Source organism: Sordaria macrospora, chromosome 7 (assembly GCF_033870435.1).
Source record: "Sordaria macrospora chromosome 7, complete sequence".
NCBI classification, from domain to species: domain Eukaryota; kingdom Fungi; phylum Ascomycota; class Sordariomycetes; order Sordariales; family Sordariaceae; genus Sordaria; species Sordaria macrospora.
In genome coordinates this window covers 47,131-61,750 of record NC_089377.1, presented here as the reverse complement: position 1 = coordinate 61,750, position 14,620 = coordinate 47,131, and the positions used below count along the sequence as shown (strand labels likewise).

Sequence of the window (14,620 nt, the reverse complement as noted above, 5' to 3'; positions counted from 1 at the left end):
GAACAATACCCAGACATCATGGAGCAGCAAGAGCAACAACAAGTACAAGCGCCAGTCCAGAGCCAAGCGATGGACCAGCAGCAACCCCAACAAGCAGCTGTCCAGCAACAGCAGGAACAGGCCCCCCAACAAGCGCCAGTCCAGCAGAAAGAAGAACGTGAAGAGGTGTCACAACCACCACCAGCCTATCAACCTCCAACCAAGATGGAACAGCCACAGCCACAACCAGTCCCCGGCGTGGTGCCTCTCACCCAGCTCGGCGGCGGACCCCAGTGGATCGACTGCCCCTTCTGCCAAAGACGGACCCAGACACGGGTCGAAAAAGACGGAGGAGGCACACAGGTGTGAGTGACCCCGGCCGTCCCCATGCGGTTATTGAATGATATGCTGATGAAGATGATCGAATAGTCTCGTCGGTTTCCTCTGCTGCCTTGTATGCGTATGTCTTGCGTGCGTCCCCTGCCTGGCCGGATGGTTCGAGGAGTGGAACTATTATTGCACGGGGTGCGGACAACGGGTGGCATGCAAGAAGGATGACCATCTTCAGGTGTTTGGCCCGACGACAATCGTTCCATCCAAGTATGCGAGTGGGGGCCCTCATGGCTCTGAGCCTGGTGCGAAGGCAAACGAAGGTACACAAGGGCAAAAGCCATAGAAATCAAAGTGGCAGTGGAGGTTTAAAACGAGTGAGGTCGAAATAGGGTGGCATCTTTTTTGGGTGATGCTGTTGGTCTTCATGATAATGCTGGGTGCAGGTTGAGAACTTAAGGGGAGGGAACGTGATGGGAACAGGAATTATGCCAGTAATGCGGTAACGACGGGGGCTTCGTGGGTTGGTGTGTTTTGTCTTTTTGCGCTTGAAGGCATAATACCAGTAGAATAATGTTTTTTTTATCCCTCCTGATCGCATTGAAGGGACCAATTCCTTTGTTGACAAGGCGATGAGTGATGAATATTCGGTGGGTGGTGACAGTGGGTGATGCAAAACGGAGCGGCGGTGATCAAGGTTTCTCTTCATCCCAGGCAGCTCTTTGCTCACGATCGCACTTCACGGAAGCTGCGCCCACTGGGCGATTCGATTATAAGTGTTGGGCCGCGTTTACGCTATGGGCAACACATGATTTACATTGGCAGTAGGCCTCGGTTTGCCCTCGGATTAATGGTTTTGGTGGACAATTAGGGCACTGCTCTTATTTTGTATGCTAGACTCACCGGTGCGGCACGTCTCATGCCCTACGGGAGGCGGAAGTAGACGTTAAAAATAACAACAACAACAACAACAAAAGCACTTCACGGAAGCGCTTCTTTCTTCCTTTCTCGCCGTGTCATCGACCATCAACGACATGGGATGCTGGATTTTGTGTTGGTGGACGACACGCTCACATTGGTAGTATCGGTTTGCTTATCGACGACAGTCCGGCGTTGCCTCGTAAATGGGCCTGTTTGGAGAATCATGGTTAGCAACGTGGAGAAACGACGCTGCCAGCAGTGGGGCATAGTGGGTGAAGTCCTGATACCCCGGATGTTTACCCTCGAGCCGCGGGCTGAGTGGATTCAACTCGGCCCGGAAAGCGGGGTCCGGGCGGTCGGGGTGTCGGAGAAAACGCCCCACTAGAACCGGAGTAATTGCCGGGCAGAGGAGCCGCATCCAAGACCAGGATCGGGCCCTTTGGACCGGGTGATTGGATCATGTTGCCGTCCGGGTTCCGTAGCCAACCATGACTGCACGAGCACTTCTTCACAGTGCCATGACTATTATGATTAGCATCGCGGCATCGTCCGTCCTCGAGTGGGACAAAGTCGACACGGTTGCCAGAGGGCGTGTTGCGTTCCACAGCGAGACAGTGGTTCATCCCAAGATGGCAGGTGAGAAGCTGAGAAGCTGAGATTATTGATTGCAAATGGAGATCGCCAAGTCCACTCATCACATACTCCAGCCGCATGAAGACGAAACTTGAAAGCTTGAGCGGTTGTTCGGGTCACGGTGTTAGAACCTAATGTCCGAGTTGGCAGGAAGAACAAGACTGCCTGGCGCATAATGGTTTAAAGTGGTCTGATGGACGGGAGTCGCCAACTCCAGAAATTGCACCTTCACATTTCGCCTGGAAGATGGCAGGTGCGGATGCAACAGCCGGATGCCGGACTTGGTCGCATGAGGAAGGACCAAAATACGAAAAGGGACACCTTGATGGCCACTCACGGATCGAATCTGGTGGCTCGCTTTGAATGGTCGCCTGGATCTGGCGGCTGCTCTTTCCTCAGCGAATTGCAATTTCGATTCGTTTCAATCTCCGTCGCTGGTAACCCAGAGTGCGGTGAACAGGAATTGGAAGGTGCAAGTGCTTGGCCAGGGGCAGCAGCCACCCACCCGAGCCACCTTACCACCTCAGCAGCCGGCATGAGTCCCGTCCATTTGACAGGTCGTCGTAGGCCGTCTGGGCCGCGTCAATTGACTCAATCAACAAGAGGAGGAGTGCACGAACCATATCCAGCCTGAAGCACGAGCCAGCGATGTCGGCAACATCCTACCAGTAGGGAAAACTTGCCGTAATAAACTGCAGCCGTCTTTTGTGGCAGCCTGCCGATGAATGACTCCTTTCGCTTGGCTTGTAATTCGTAGGGCGTACTGACTTTTGAGTCACTGCATGACAGACAAAGGTGTTGAAACATGCTCGCGTCTATCGCACCACGCAGGGGATTTTCCTTGGGACCGTTGGTGGATAAGGTACTCAAAAGTCACCAAAGTGGATTCGCCCCGCAATTTAAAAAAGAAGGTTTGCATGGCCTGCCGTGATCCCCTTGGCAGTGTATGTGTAGTGTAATGGGTTTCGTCTTCATCAACTTTTGTCAGCGGGCGACCATGTAAAGCTGTGAGCTTCTTTTCCTGGATTTGTTATCCGTTCCTCATGCGCTGGGTTGGCACAGGATCAATCAATGCCCAGCAAACACTAAAGAACACTAACAATGTGACATGCAGTGTGTCTGGTTGTGACCGGTCCGCGCTGTTCTTGCTCGTTTGGCCGCTATGTCTAACACCGGGCGGGTGTTGGGCAGCTTCCCATTTCGTCACTCTTTCCAGAACGAGAAGGGAAAGAGAGCAACGTCGAAACGAGGTCCTAAACATCCATGGAATGCTAGCGCCGAGATCGGAACATACCGACCGGCTGCACTTGTCGTCCTTCTGCATTGGGCTTCCTTTTTCTTCGCTTTCCCTGGGTCGGGGGTCAGATTCGTGTCAACCGTCTTTGCCGATTGGTTGTAAGTACGCCATCGATGCTGCCTGTCTGTCTTACCGGAGACGATGACTGCAGTGTGCCAGTGTGGCCGACTACCTACGTAAACAGTTGACGACGAATTTACCGAGTGAAGCAATTTGGATGAGGATCGACGAAAAGGAAACGCGGCCAGGCAACAAGGAACAAGAAAAGCGAGTGAGATTCATCAAAAAAATAAAGAAAAGCATTGGATGCAAGTTGGATGGAAAGTCCGAGATTGGAACAAGTGGAATCGACCCCTCCATCATGATCGATCCACACCGTCCGAGTCCCTCCCTCCCTCATCCATTCCCGCGTAGTATCCACATCGGTCATCGGCCCCGTGTCCATCGAAACCCCTCCGAAGCTCCAACCCTCCACATTGCATCGCTCTTTCCGCAACTGAATCCGCCCGTCGGCTGTCCGGGCTGCAGACGAATCCCGGTGTCGCATGGGTGTCGATGGATTGTCGATGGATTGCCCATGACTCCTTCCGTGTCTTGACAGCTGGTCCTGCAGTGGCCCGTCCGTACGACCGCGTACAACTTGGAAGGTAGTGTAGGTACTTCCTTCAAATACTTACCTCCTGCCTTTTGTCGACTACCTCGACTCCGGTTTTCCTTTTTCCCTCTTTCCCTTCAGTTCTCGAATTCAGTCCAACCTCGGAACTGAATTGCACATTGGAAACTGACAGGATGCCGCTCCAATTCCGACTTCCACATATTATTTCCTCTAATTGTTAGCACCGCCGCCGCCGCCATAAGCTATCCCCAAGGTCCTAAACTAATCGACGACTCCGAGTCCTGTCTCTTCGACCACACGAGCTCGGGTTGCACCTATTCGCGACTCATTGAGCGACACTCCGTCCGTCCTGCTTCTCCATCCTCGACAGCTAGTTCCATCTGACTTCGATACGCGAGACCCGAAAGACCATGGCCGCCCCCGGGCAAAACTTCACGGCCTCCCTCGAGCGCCTCCCGAACGAATTGCTGCAACCCATAGCCGAAGCGCTCGTCCCGCAACCTCCATTGACCACCCGCTTCGCCCTTCGTCCCGTCGGAACATGGGCCAGTCAGGAAGCAAAGGGCCAGCGTGCGACATGGCATCTTGCCCACCGTGAGCTGCTTTCGTTTGCTCAGACCTCACATCGCATGCTCGCCATCGCCAGACCGCTTCTCTGGCGACATATCCTCATCTATAATGAAAGGGCACTCGTCACACTGTATCTGCGTATGATCAAGCATCCGGAAATCAAGCCTTGGATCCGCCATATCACATGCATGGCCAATGTCACCGGCACTAGGATGATCATGGGCACACATCGAGAGTGGGAAAGACAAACTGGAGGTAGGATATCTGGATCCCGGTTGCTTGGGTCTTGTTCACCTTCTAACCGCCGCCAGTGCGATGGCAGGGCCAACCCGGCGTCAGTCCCGCTTCCATCGGCTTGGAGCTCCTCCTGACCATCACTTGGCACGCCCCCAACCTAAGCGACCTTCTCTTTGCGTTTCCCGACCACCCCTTACCCAACCAGGAACTCCAAGACCCCACCGCCAACGACGTGCTACTCCCTGCCTTCCGCGCCACCATACTGAACTATATGAACTCCCCCGAACCTGTCAACCATCGACAGACCTTCTTTGCGCGGTACTTTCCCTTTCATCAGATGCGCACCCTATCATCTCTACGCATCTACTGCCATAGAGATGAACAGCAGAGTCGAGACGGAAGTTTCCCTCAGCTGCTCTCGCACTATACCATTGCTTGCTTACCAGATCTCAAGAATCTCAAAACCCTCGAGCTTTGTTGTTCCTCTGCGTCGAACCTCTTCTACGAAGACATAACCATCCCTCCGCTTCCCCAGATCCAACAACTGCGTCTGTACGGCAGCCGCATTCATGAGCCGAGGCTGGTTGCGCTGTGTACGGCATGTACCAACCTACAGGATCTACTTGTCCATTTCGAAGAGAGCACCACAGACGATGACAGGGACCTGTTGCCCGAGGGGCGAACCCTTGATGTTGCCCTGACTGGGCTTTCGGAATCGCTGCGCAGCCTCGAGTTGGTGGCTTTATCAGAGGGCCATTACCTTACGCGCGGAAGAGAACGTCCAAGGAAACGGGAAAATCACCGACTCAAGTGTATCCCGCATCTGAGACGGCTGGAGAGCCTTACGCTCGACTACCGGGGCGTTTTCGGTACCTTTGGGATTCTCGACGAGGATGACGGTGAGAGGCTATGTCAGCTGCTTCCGCCATCGCTGCGTGACTTCACCTTGGTTTGCGAATGGGGAGACGGTAAAGACTGGAAGCGAAGCTATTACGCCAACCTCGACATGATACTGCATGGCGTAGACTGCCTCTGCGCTACCCAGGCACCGAAGCTGTTGAGCGTATCGTTGGCCATTCACTCGTGGCCTGCAAAAGGCGAGTTCCACGGGCGCTTCAATAGAAAAGTCGAAGCAACAAGACTGCGCTGTTTGAGAACAGGCATTACCTTTCGGACGTTCGACTTGTTCCCTTCGTATCAGGATGAGGATGATGTGGAACCCCTCCTGGACGAGGATGACTTTGAAGACGATGATGGAGGGGACATACTACCTCACGTGGGGGGTGGAGGGTTTGAAGAAGAGAGCGAACTTGAGCTTGAAGAAGAGGATGAAGCGTCCGAATACTACAATTCCGGCGACGAGGAAGAGGATCCGGAACGCGAAGCACGGAGGCCTCCTACATTTTCGGCATTCGTGGAACAGCTGGGAGAGGACCATGGACACAGCTACGAAGAGCTCTTCTATGCGTACCATGAAGATCGGTGGGATGAGTACCTGTTTTGAGTATGCCGTGGCTGGGATCATGGCATGTCTTGGTTGGATGATCCTGTCAGGATACCCGAGGGAAGAGCCGTGCCCTACGGCAAGAAACATTGGCTCATCCAACTTATCACCAGACGAAGACAGGTGGCTTGTCTGTAAAGAGCAGCATCGGGACCCGAGACAATATCTCATCACCGCATCAGCCCGTTCGGCATACATGGCATGTCTCGCAGCCGTTCTTCGCTTTTCGGCTGTTACCCCCTTTATATGCTCTCTTCTGATGAGTGGTTGAGACGAAGAGGACGGCAAGGACTGCGTGGGCCAACCACGCCAAGGTAACGATCCATTTCACATTGGCTTTGCTGTGTTCCATACAAACTTGATACCCCAATATATCGACCTTGGATTGCGCAAGCTGCTTCCTGTCGAACCTCATTCCCGTTGACTGGTTCTCGTTCCCCCGCTTATGCACCCCAGTCCATATGCCTTGGGATATAACCTGTACGGTTAAATATTTAATCCGGATGTACACGCAAACAGGCACAACTGACGAATTGCTCTCCGAGTCCCGAGCAAATGAGCATCTCTGCCGTCCCAGTAGCCCGTGTCACCAGGCGACTGCCGAAGGCTGGATCTGTTGGACCGTTCGTTGCCCTTGCGTGCCTTGCAATTTTCCTTTGGTGTCTCTTCCCATTGTTTGTTGCCTCCCTTTCTTGACTCAACCAACCTTTCGGGGGACGAGTGACTGCTTTTGTCACTGTTCAAGACGTTGGCCCAAATTATGTGTCCTAACCTGGCAATTTCGACGGCCTGATCCCCCCGTTTCAGAAGCCGTTTGGGCCAGGAATGTTCGGAGCCGTAATGGTGCATGGCCGCCAGTGTGGTAACTGATGATTCCGTTTGCAGAGTTGAGCACCGGTTCGTCGCCAGATATTTCTTTCTCTCCCATCCCCCGTTATTGTCAGCCGGGGAAGTCTAGACTATTTCACTGCCAAGCCCTTTTCTTTCATCAACCATATCTAAGTCATGTTGACCACAACTCCATGGTCTTGGGGTCTTTTGGTCCTGACCGGCTATCTCATCAACCTCACCTTCGCAGCTTACCCTGAAACCACCGACGATAAATGCCACTGTTACAAAACCAATACCACCTCCACAAACTACTTTCGCCAGCACAAGTTCTTCGATTTTCGCAACCTCCAACAATATGCCGGAACGCCTAATCCGATCCCCACATGGGAGGGCAACGCCGCCGCCCCTCCGACATCCTCTTATTTCAATTCGAGCTTGTGGAAGGACAACTGGGGTATCCAGAGCTGGAACAACACCGAACTGATGAACTCAAACATCAGCGACCTCAACGACGCCACAGTGCCAATGGTCAACTCGTTCAACAACATCTACATCGAGCGCTCTTCTGATCCGAACGCTAATGGGAAGACCTACATGGTGATGCGAACAGTCCGGCACTCCTCCGGTGGCCCTTCCCAGCCCTCCGGCTCTGGCTCTGGCTTCCAGAGTTCTGCCGAGTTCGAATCCAGGCTCACCTCCTACCAATTTCTCTCGCTGCGCATGCTCGCCCGTACGCGCGGCTCTCCGGGCGCAGTAACAGCCATGTTTACCTACCGGCCTCCTCCTCAGCCTCAACAACAGGCGTTGGTTCAGGAAGCCGACCTGGAGATTCGCACGCTGGATCCGCCAAATTATGTGCAGTATACCAACCAACCATCATGGAATGCCACTAGTGACATTAATGAGGCGACGAAAAACGTGTCCATGCCGAATGGGAAGAAGTGGAGCGACTGGGCGATTTACAGGATGGATTGGACACCAGGGCGGTCAACTTGGTTTGTGAACGGCATTGAGGTTAGCAGGATAAGCTTCCAGGCACCGAGGGATCCGAGCCAGGTCATGTTCAACGTCTGGAGCGATGGCGGCAGCTGGTCGGGTGTTATGGGGCAAGGAGGAAAGGCGGAGATGCAGGTGCAGTGGATTGATATGGTCTATAACAGCACGGACGGAGCTGGGCCTGTGACTGGACCAGTGGTAGACAAGAAGGGTTGTGCCAACATTTGCAGTATTGACGAGACGACAAAATTGGGAACTCCGGTGCTTATTAGCAACCCAAACGGTAGGCTTTTCCCACTCCGCTCAGCTCTTAAGACATCCATACCCTTTTCCTATGTCATCTCACTCCGTCCTCGTTACCCCTTTCTTTTCTATCCTCGGCCTCATCACCCAGCTTACTTTACTCAGCCTCCAGCTCGTCCACCTCCGCTACCTTTCCCTCTTCTTCAACCCAGTCGTCATCCTCCGCCCCGTCCTCATCCGCTACCTCTTTCTCTCTACCCTCAACCTCAACACCCAGCTTACCTTACACAGCCTCCGCCTATTCCTCATCCGCTACTTCTCTCCCTTCCCCAACGCATTCGTCAGCCTCCGCCCCATCCAACTCCTCCGCTACCTCCCCCTCCTCCCCAACCCAGTCGTCATCTTCCCCGTCCACTCGCTATCATGTTCCCCTTTTCCCCTTCCACACAGGAGCAGTACTTGTTCTAGTCTGGATGTTGACAAGTACAATATAGGGGGGAACCCACCCGCCAACAACCCGCCCGCCAACCCTCCAAGCAGCTGCACAACCGCCAAATACGGGCAGTGCAACGGAAAGAACTGGAACGGATGCAAGACTTGCGCGGGCGGGAGTGCGTGTCGGTTCCAGAATGATTATTATTCGCAGTGTCTGTAGCATACTTCTAGGCTTGCAGATGTCTAGTCCGGTAATGGGACACCCGTGAATATGGCCAAGATTTGTGCTTCCGCTATGAGACTTGATGGTTTCGAGATATGCTCCTGCTGCTACGGAGATAGATGACTGGGGTGGTTCTGTCGCCAGCATGTAGGCGATTCTTTTGTCTGAGGGAGGGAAACGGAGTTTGTTTCTAATTTGTTGACAGTCAATACCAAGTCGAGTTTTATTTAGTTGGGGTGTATCGTTGTGTCAGATGTTGATGTATGACGGGAAATGCACTTTGTCTGGAACCTTGGGACCGAAGGGGGAGCTTAGGCCACTAACATTCATGTTTGAGTATTACATACACAACCGTCAAGACGATATCTAAGCCGTCTTCTTCTCAACAGGTCCCCAAGTCTTATTATGCGGCCACTCCACCGTCTCAACACCGCCTCTCTCCTCCTTGCTCGTCAAACCATCCCTAAAATCCCGAAGGAACCTCCAATGGCCCTTCTGCACCCACCCCTTCTTGAAAAACTCGTTCATGGTCGCCGGGTAGAAATCCACCACGTCCAACAACGACTCGTCATGCGCAATCGCCACAAAAATATTATCCAGTGCGTCCGGCTCCTGCAGCTTGCCCGCCGTATCGATGGTCTGCTCGACATCATGGTGCCAGGCCTCCCCCCTCGCGGCTTCGTAAAAGCTCTTGGTCGGTAGTTCCGGGTTGGGCAGCAGCTTCTGGAGCGCCGCGCCGGGGCATTTGCTGTCGCAACCAGCCGAAAGAGGAAGGAACGGGTTCGGCGAAATCTCCTCCGGCAGAGGCTTGAATTGCGAAGGGCGGATCTCGCCAATGTGGTGAACGGCGTCGCCGCCTAGGCAGATGAAGCTGTCGTATCCGTCGCTTTGCTGGGACGTGACGCGGGCGAGACCGCACATGTGGCCAATGGCGTGGCCGGGGGCGTCGAGCAGATAAAAGGAGCCGTCGCCGAAGTAGTCGACTGCTGGGAACCGACCAATTTGCAGGCGCTTCCAGTTTTTGCCGTCTGATGCGGCCGAGGTGAAATCCACTTCAATTAGCTCGCGGTCTTTGTAGTCCGCTTCCAGGATGGCCGCGTCCGGGTTGGCCGGGTACCCCGGCAGCAAACCCTTCTTGAAGCCCGGTCCGACGATCAGGCTTGCCTGAGGGCCGATGGTGGTGATGTCGCCGGTGTGGTCAAAGTGGTAATGAGACCAGACCACTGCTTCGATTTTCGAGACGTCAAAGTTGTTCTCTTTCAGGATATCGGCCACGTTCTTTTCCGCGGATAGAGTCCAGCCGATTTCGTCAAAGTGGTGCAGGAGAGCGGGAGGCATGTTCTCGGTGTCTTTACGCAAGCCGAGGTCGAACATCAGGGAACGGCCTGTGGCAGGGTGCTGGATCAGGAAGGCGAAGATGGGGGCTGCGAGCCAGTCGTGGCCATGTTGGGGAGGGGAGACGAAGGCTTTGGCGGGCACGCCGTGGATGTTGGCGGTTGAGTTGATGATGGACACCGAGACGGTGGAGGAGGAGGGAGGAACGTTGAGATCCGGAGTGGGAGCCATCTTGATGTTGTCGTGCGATTTGTTTGTGATGGTTGGTGGTGAGGTTCCGTGTTGTTTGGGTTTTAAAAGGGCACGGGGGAAGTTTAGTTGTTATGTTTATATCCGAGCTACCTCAGTCGCTGTCTGACCGACGTGTCCGTGAGGGGTTGAGGGGTCAACCGGTCAAGATGCGGAGGCGGTGCGGAGATTATCATGGGGGAGGAGTTGATCATCAAAGCCCAGGAGAACTCCGGCCCGGATATGCTCCCCCGAATTCCAAGCTGGCGTTGGTCTAGGATTCCAGTCGGGGTCCATCGACATGTTGTCCATTCATTGGCTCCCCCAAGTGACACCGAGGCACAGTCGACTCCTTCGAGACGTCATTGCATCCTGGAACGTATGGCTTCCTTACCGGTCACTGTTGCGTTGTTAGGTTGTCAGGCTGTTTCTGTTTCGTGGTCTCCGTGTGAGCCATTTCGAGCTTCGAACTCGCCCGAGTTTCATGCGAAGCCGAGATTCGTTCGGCGTTGGGAAGATCCACATCGTATTGAACCCCCGTTTAAACGACCGGCGGTCAATGCCAGGAACGATGAAAGTTGAACGGTGAGCCGGGCGCACCGGAACGTTCGAGAACATGAGTTCCAGTTACCGGTAGAGGTAGGTATTCAGTCATCGCCCCGGTGGTTCTGTTTCACAAGCATCCGCCCAGTCCGCCTAGATCCGGGGTTAGGGTGTAGTAACACGACAAGCCGATAAAGGCCGGGGTGCATGCTCGTCAGTTTGCAGTGGTGTTTGATGCCTGAGTATGTACACAGTACCCTCTGGGGAGGTTGTCGAGATTACCGGAGCCTTTCTAGCACGAGTCAAAAGTCACTGAAATATCTTAGCTCTCCTTTCCAACGGTCGGTCAGGCTTCGTAGGATATGACCATTGGAAAAAGGGGACAACGTCATCGCGGGCTGCACTCCAATAATACGCTACAGTCTCCCACATCGCCTCTAGTCTGTGTGAGTAGAGGTAAACACGGAGAGAGATACGCCGGGGTTGATGTTTTATGATCGCTTCGCGCATTGCTTGAATTGGCCTGTGTCGTCTCTCAAGAGCATCGTCGAAGCGTTCAAGCTGGCAATAGAAGATTGTCGACGTCGACACTGGCGTCAATGACAAACCGATGAGGGGTCGAGATCTTGAAGTGGGGTCGCGGATCTCGCGGGCTGACCGGCCCCTGTCGACCCCGCCACGTGCCCGCCAATTGGAGCTCGGCCGAACATCATCCGGAAGCAGACATAGAAAACTTTTTTGGCGTTTCCAAAGTGAGGTTCATAGGAACTTGCTTTCATGATCACTGCCATCAAAAGGTCCGCTGGCTCAATGGCAGAGCGTCTGACTACGAATCAGGAGGTTCCAGGTTCGACCCCTGGGTGGATCGATTCTTTTGATGTTTTTTTCATTCGTATTCGTTTTCTCTTTATCCCTCGATCTCACACACTCACAATTTCTGAATGTGACTTCTGCTTTGCCTTGAACCGTTCATCAGTCACGACGGCCATCGTTTCCTCAATTCCACGTTCATACCGACACCGGCTGTCCCTCAGGCTCCGGTTTCTGTCCATACCAGAAATACATCCACATATACCCGTGAACGTTGGTATCGCCCATCGCTTTCTTGCATCCCTCCTGTAATTCTTTTATCTCATCCTCATCAAAACACTTCCTCATTCCTGATGTTGCCATGATTGCGGGAACCAGGCCTTCTGTTGCTGCCTTGAGCAAATTTCCAAGATTCTTCATCCTCCTGTGGATTTATTTTGTCAGCTTCAATCTCTCTTTGCCCACCTCTGGATACTCCGGGGCATGGAAGGGGGAAAGGAAAAGGGGCCTTACTCATCTCTAGGCCATGGACCCAGTGGTACCTTGAACTGTCTGGACGTCACGTTCACAAAGCCAGCTTCTTTCATCATCTCTCCTATTTGGGGAGTGACGCGGTAGTCTGTGCCTGCGTGGGCCCAAGCTATGTTCGCCAAGTCCATGAGCTGCCCGGGCGGATACATCTCCTTCGCGGGAATGGAGTTATCGTCAGACCTGATTTGAGGATGGAAGTCTTGCGTTTCGATCCAGCCACCTGGTTTTAGGTGACTTTTGGGTATGTATTAGTCTCTTTGTCTTCAGGATTGTAACTTTGGTCTTGACGATTGTTAGAGAGGACGGCCAGGGTTAACTCACTCGAAGCATTTCCTTATTATCCCGGCCGGATCGACCACCATGGGAAGTAAGTATCTCGCATGGACAAAGTCATAATCATACCCTTCCGTCTCAAAGAAGTTCTCCTCCTCATCTTCCACATCATCAATCCACCACTCCACGTTCTCCGGACTCATCACCGGTTGGATCGGACTCAGATCTACCCCCACCACCTTGGCAAACTGGAACTTGTCGGCAACTTCCACCGTCCATTTGCCTGTTCCGCAACCAAGGTCCAGTATCTTGTTGAGGCTGTCGCCAATGGGGGCCAAGAAGTGGCGGCCGTAGGTGAGGTTCAACGACAAAAGATGGAGAAGGTCCTCTCGGTCCTGTTCAGGAGGATCGTTGGGAAGGAGGTAGCTGCAGGCGGACTGAAAGCCGTGGTAGCGACGGCCATATGGAGAGATGTGGTGCTGGTAGAAGGCAGGGGTAATTGAGATGTGTGAATTATCCGAGGCTGTGGAGGCATTGTCATCATCGGAGGCGGCGTCTTGTGCTTCTGTCTGGGGAACGTGATGAGGTTCGCCAAAGTGGATGAGTTCATAGTCCGAGTCAGTTGAGACGATGCTTAGTCGACGGAGGGTGTCGGCCGTGAGTTGAGTATCAGAGCCCTTAATCGGGTTATGATCGACGAAGACCAAGTCGCTTGACTTTGGTGAGCGAGGCATGTTGGCGGTGGTCCAGGATGAAATCAGTCTCGGTAGTTGGAAAAGATGAGGACAGGGGAGTGAAGAGGCACTTGATCGCGAAGGAAGAGATCCTGGCTTGAGCACAGTAGATATAAGTTGCCCCCCCCCCTCGCAGACAGCGAAGACATCAAAAGTTGGTTGAGGCACTGTCTCTCCCACATGGCATGCACGGGTCGCAGCTTCGAGACAATGGCCTTCGAGTGATCATCATCAAGGGTGGCATAGCGTCCGCACTGTCCGGTCTACATGGTGACATGGTGACATCAATAGCGAGGAAAAGGGTCCTTGGAGGCTTCAATCGTGGCTTCCAACGAAGAAGGTTGCAATGCAGCCGCAAAAGAAAGCGAGAAAAAAGTGTCCCGGGCCGCGGCACCTCGGGGGGCAGTAGTGCGGCCTTTAGAACGGCCGACTAGTTTCGAGCCGCGGGCATGCTTAGGGCGTGTTATCAGGACTTGTGATGACCTGAATGGATGGGTTCCAGAAAAGGAGGTTGACGAAATGTGGAAAGGTCTCACTTAAGCCTTCACGACAGTCCGCCCACCGCTGCCATTGTCTCGGCTGGACAAGCCAAAAACGTCGAGGAAAAAAATGGCGGGTGCACGGGCGGTAGGGGGTTCGGCCATGCCGCTCATGACATGCTGTGCAATACTGGTCATGATGTTCAGACCCAAACTAGATGTATCGAAGATATGCGGTTCGTGAATCGGTCACATTGTGAGGTCTTGGGTTCGCCTTGCGATACGGAACGATGTGGATGGTGGTGAAAGGTCTGCCATCATGTGCAGATGACCCAGTGCTTGGGTGGTCCTCGTCTTTGTTGGTCAGAAATATTGGAAAAGAATAGCTGGATTTGCCCTCTTTGCCCGCTTTGCCGTAGGTTTTATCAGGCTTCGTAAGGCACAGCTTATGTAGTTCAGTTCGAGACCGGCCTGGTGATATCCCGGACTGTTGTGTTTTTGACGCCACATTGCGAGATGGATGTCGTCCCCTCTTTCTTCCCTTGGTGCGGCCGACAGACCTAAACTCAGACTGATGTAGCAATGCCAGTGAGCTAGTGCTTAGATCGCGCACCGCAAGATAGACAAAAAAAGAAAAGCCAAGGCCAACAAGCGGCAAAACTCGTCCAGTCAGGAACATGCCGTATGTTGGGAGCCTAGTAAGAAGCTGCAGCGATGTGGATGTTGAGATGGGGTGCTTGATTCGAATCCGAGAAGAGTGTTCGAGAACTGAAATGGTCCATCCAACAACGGTTCGGTGGGACAGGGAGAGGGGTGGGGTAAAACTGGTGTTACTGCGTAGTGCATCCCGCTAAAACGGCAGGATCGGGCCA

General features: G+C 53.5%; 5 protein-coding genes and 1 non-coding gene across 6 annotated transcripts; 4 read left to right on the top strand and 2 right to left on the bottom strand.

The window, feature by feature from the left end:
- Positions 1 to 18: 18 nt before the first annotated feature.
- SMAC4_07722 (uncharacterized protein) lies at positions 19 to 1,144 on the top strand (the record flags this gene model as incomplete). Its single annotated transcript, XM_024655909.2, has 2 exons — positions 19 to 344; positions 409 to 1,144. The coding sequence occupies 2 exons, from the start codon at positions 19 to 21 to the stop codon at positions 653 to 655; spliced, it is 573 nt and encodes a 190-aa protein (XP_024510931.1). The 3' UTR covers positions 656 to 1,144.
- A 3,030-nt stretch (positions 1,145 to 4,174) lies between these two features.
- SMAC4_07721 (uncharacterized protein) lies at positions 4,175 to 6,087 on the top strand (the record flags this gene model as incomplete). Its single annotated transcript, XM_003346017.2, has 2 exons — positions 4,175 to 4,601; positions 4,658 to 6,087. Exons 1-2 carry the CDS (start codon positions 4,187 to 4,189, stop codon positions 6,085 to 6,087), a joined length of 1,845 nt encoding a protein of 614 aa, XP_003346065.1. The 5' UTR covers positions 4,175 to 4,186.
- A 1,356-nt stretch (positions 6,088 to 7,443) lies between these two features.
- SMAC4_07720 (uncharacterized protein) lies at positions 7,444 to 8,625 on the top strand (the record flags this gene model as incomplete). Its single annotated transcript, XM_066090679.1, has 1 exon — positions 7,444 to 8,625. One exon carries the CDS (start codon positions 7,444 to 7,446, stop codon positions 8,623 to 8,625), a length of 1,182 nt encoding a protein of 393 aa, XP_065947640.1.
- A 510-nt stretch (positions 8,626 to 9,135) lies between these two features.
- On the bottom strand, positions 9,136 to 11,099 carry SMAC4_07719 (uncharacterized protein). The gene has a single exon (XM_003346015.2). It carries the CDS (start codon positions 10,379 to 10,381, stop codon positions 9,182 to 9,184), a length of 1,200 nt encoding a protein of 399 aa, XP_003346063.1. The 5' UTR covers positions 10,382 to 11,099; the 3' UTR covers positions 9,136 to 9,181.
- Positions 11,100 to 11,717: 618 nt separating this feature from the next.
- Positions 11,718 to 11,789, top strand: SMAC4_14045. Its single transcript has one exon. It is a non-coding gene; the product is annotated as a tRNA-Arg (tRNA).
- A 13-nt stretch (positions 11,790 to 11,802) lies between these two features.
- On the bottom strand, positions 11,803 to 13,901 carry SMAC4_07718 (uncharacterized protein). The gene is made up of 3 exons (XM_066090678.1): positions 12,584 to 13,901; positions 12,245 to 12,496; positions 11,803 to 12,155 (listed from the first exon to the last, which is right to left on the bottom strand). The coding sequence occupies exons 1-3, from the start codon at positions 13,267 to 13,269 to the stop codon at positions 11,930 to 11,932; spliced, it is 1,164 nt and encodes a 387-aa protein (XP_065947639.1). The 5' UTR covers positions 13,270 to 13,901; the 3' UTR covers positions 11,803 to 11,929.
- Between the last annotated feature and the right edge of the window lie 719 nt (positions 13,902 to 14,620).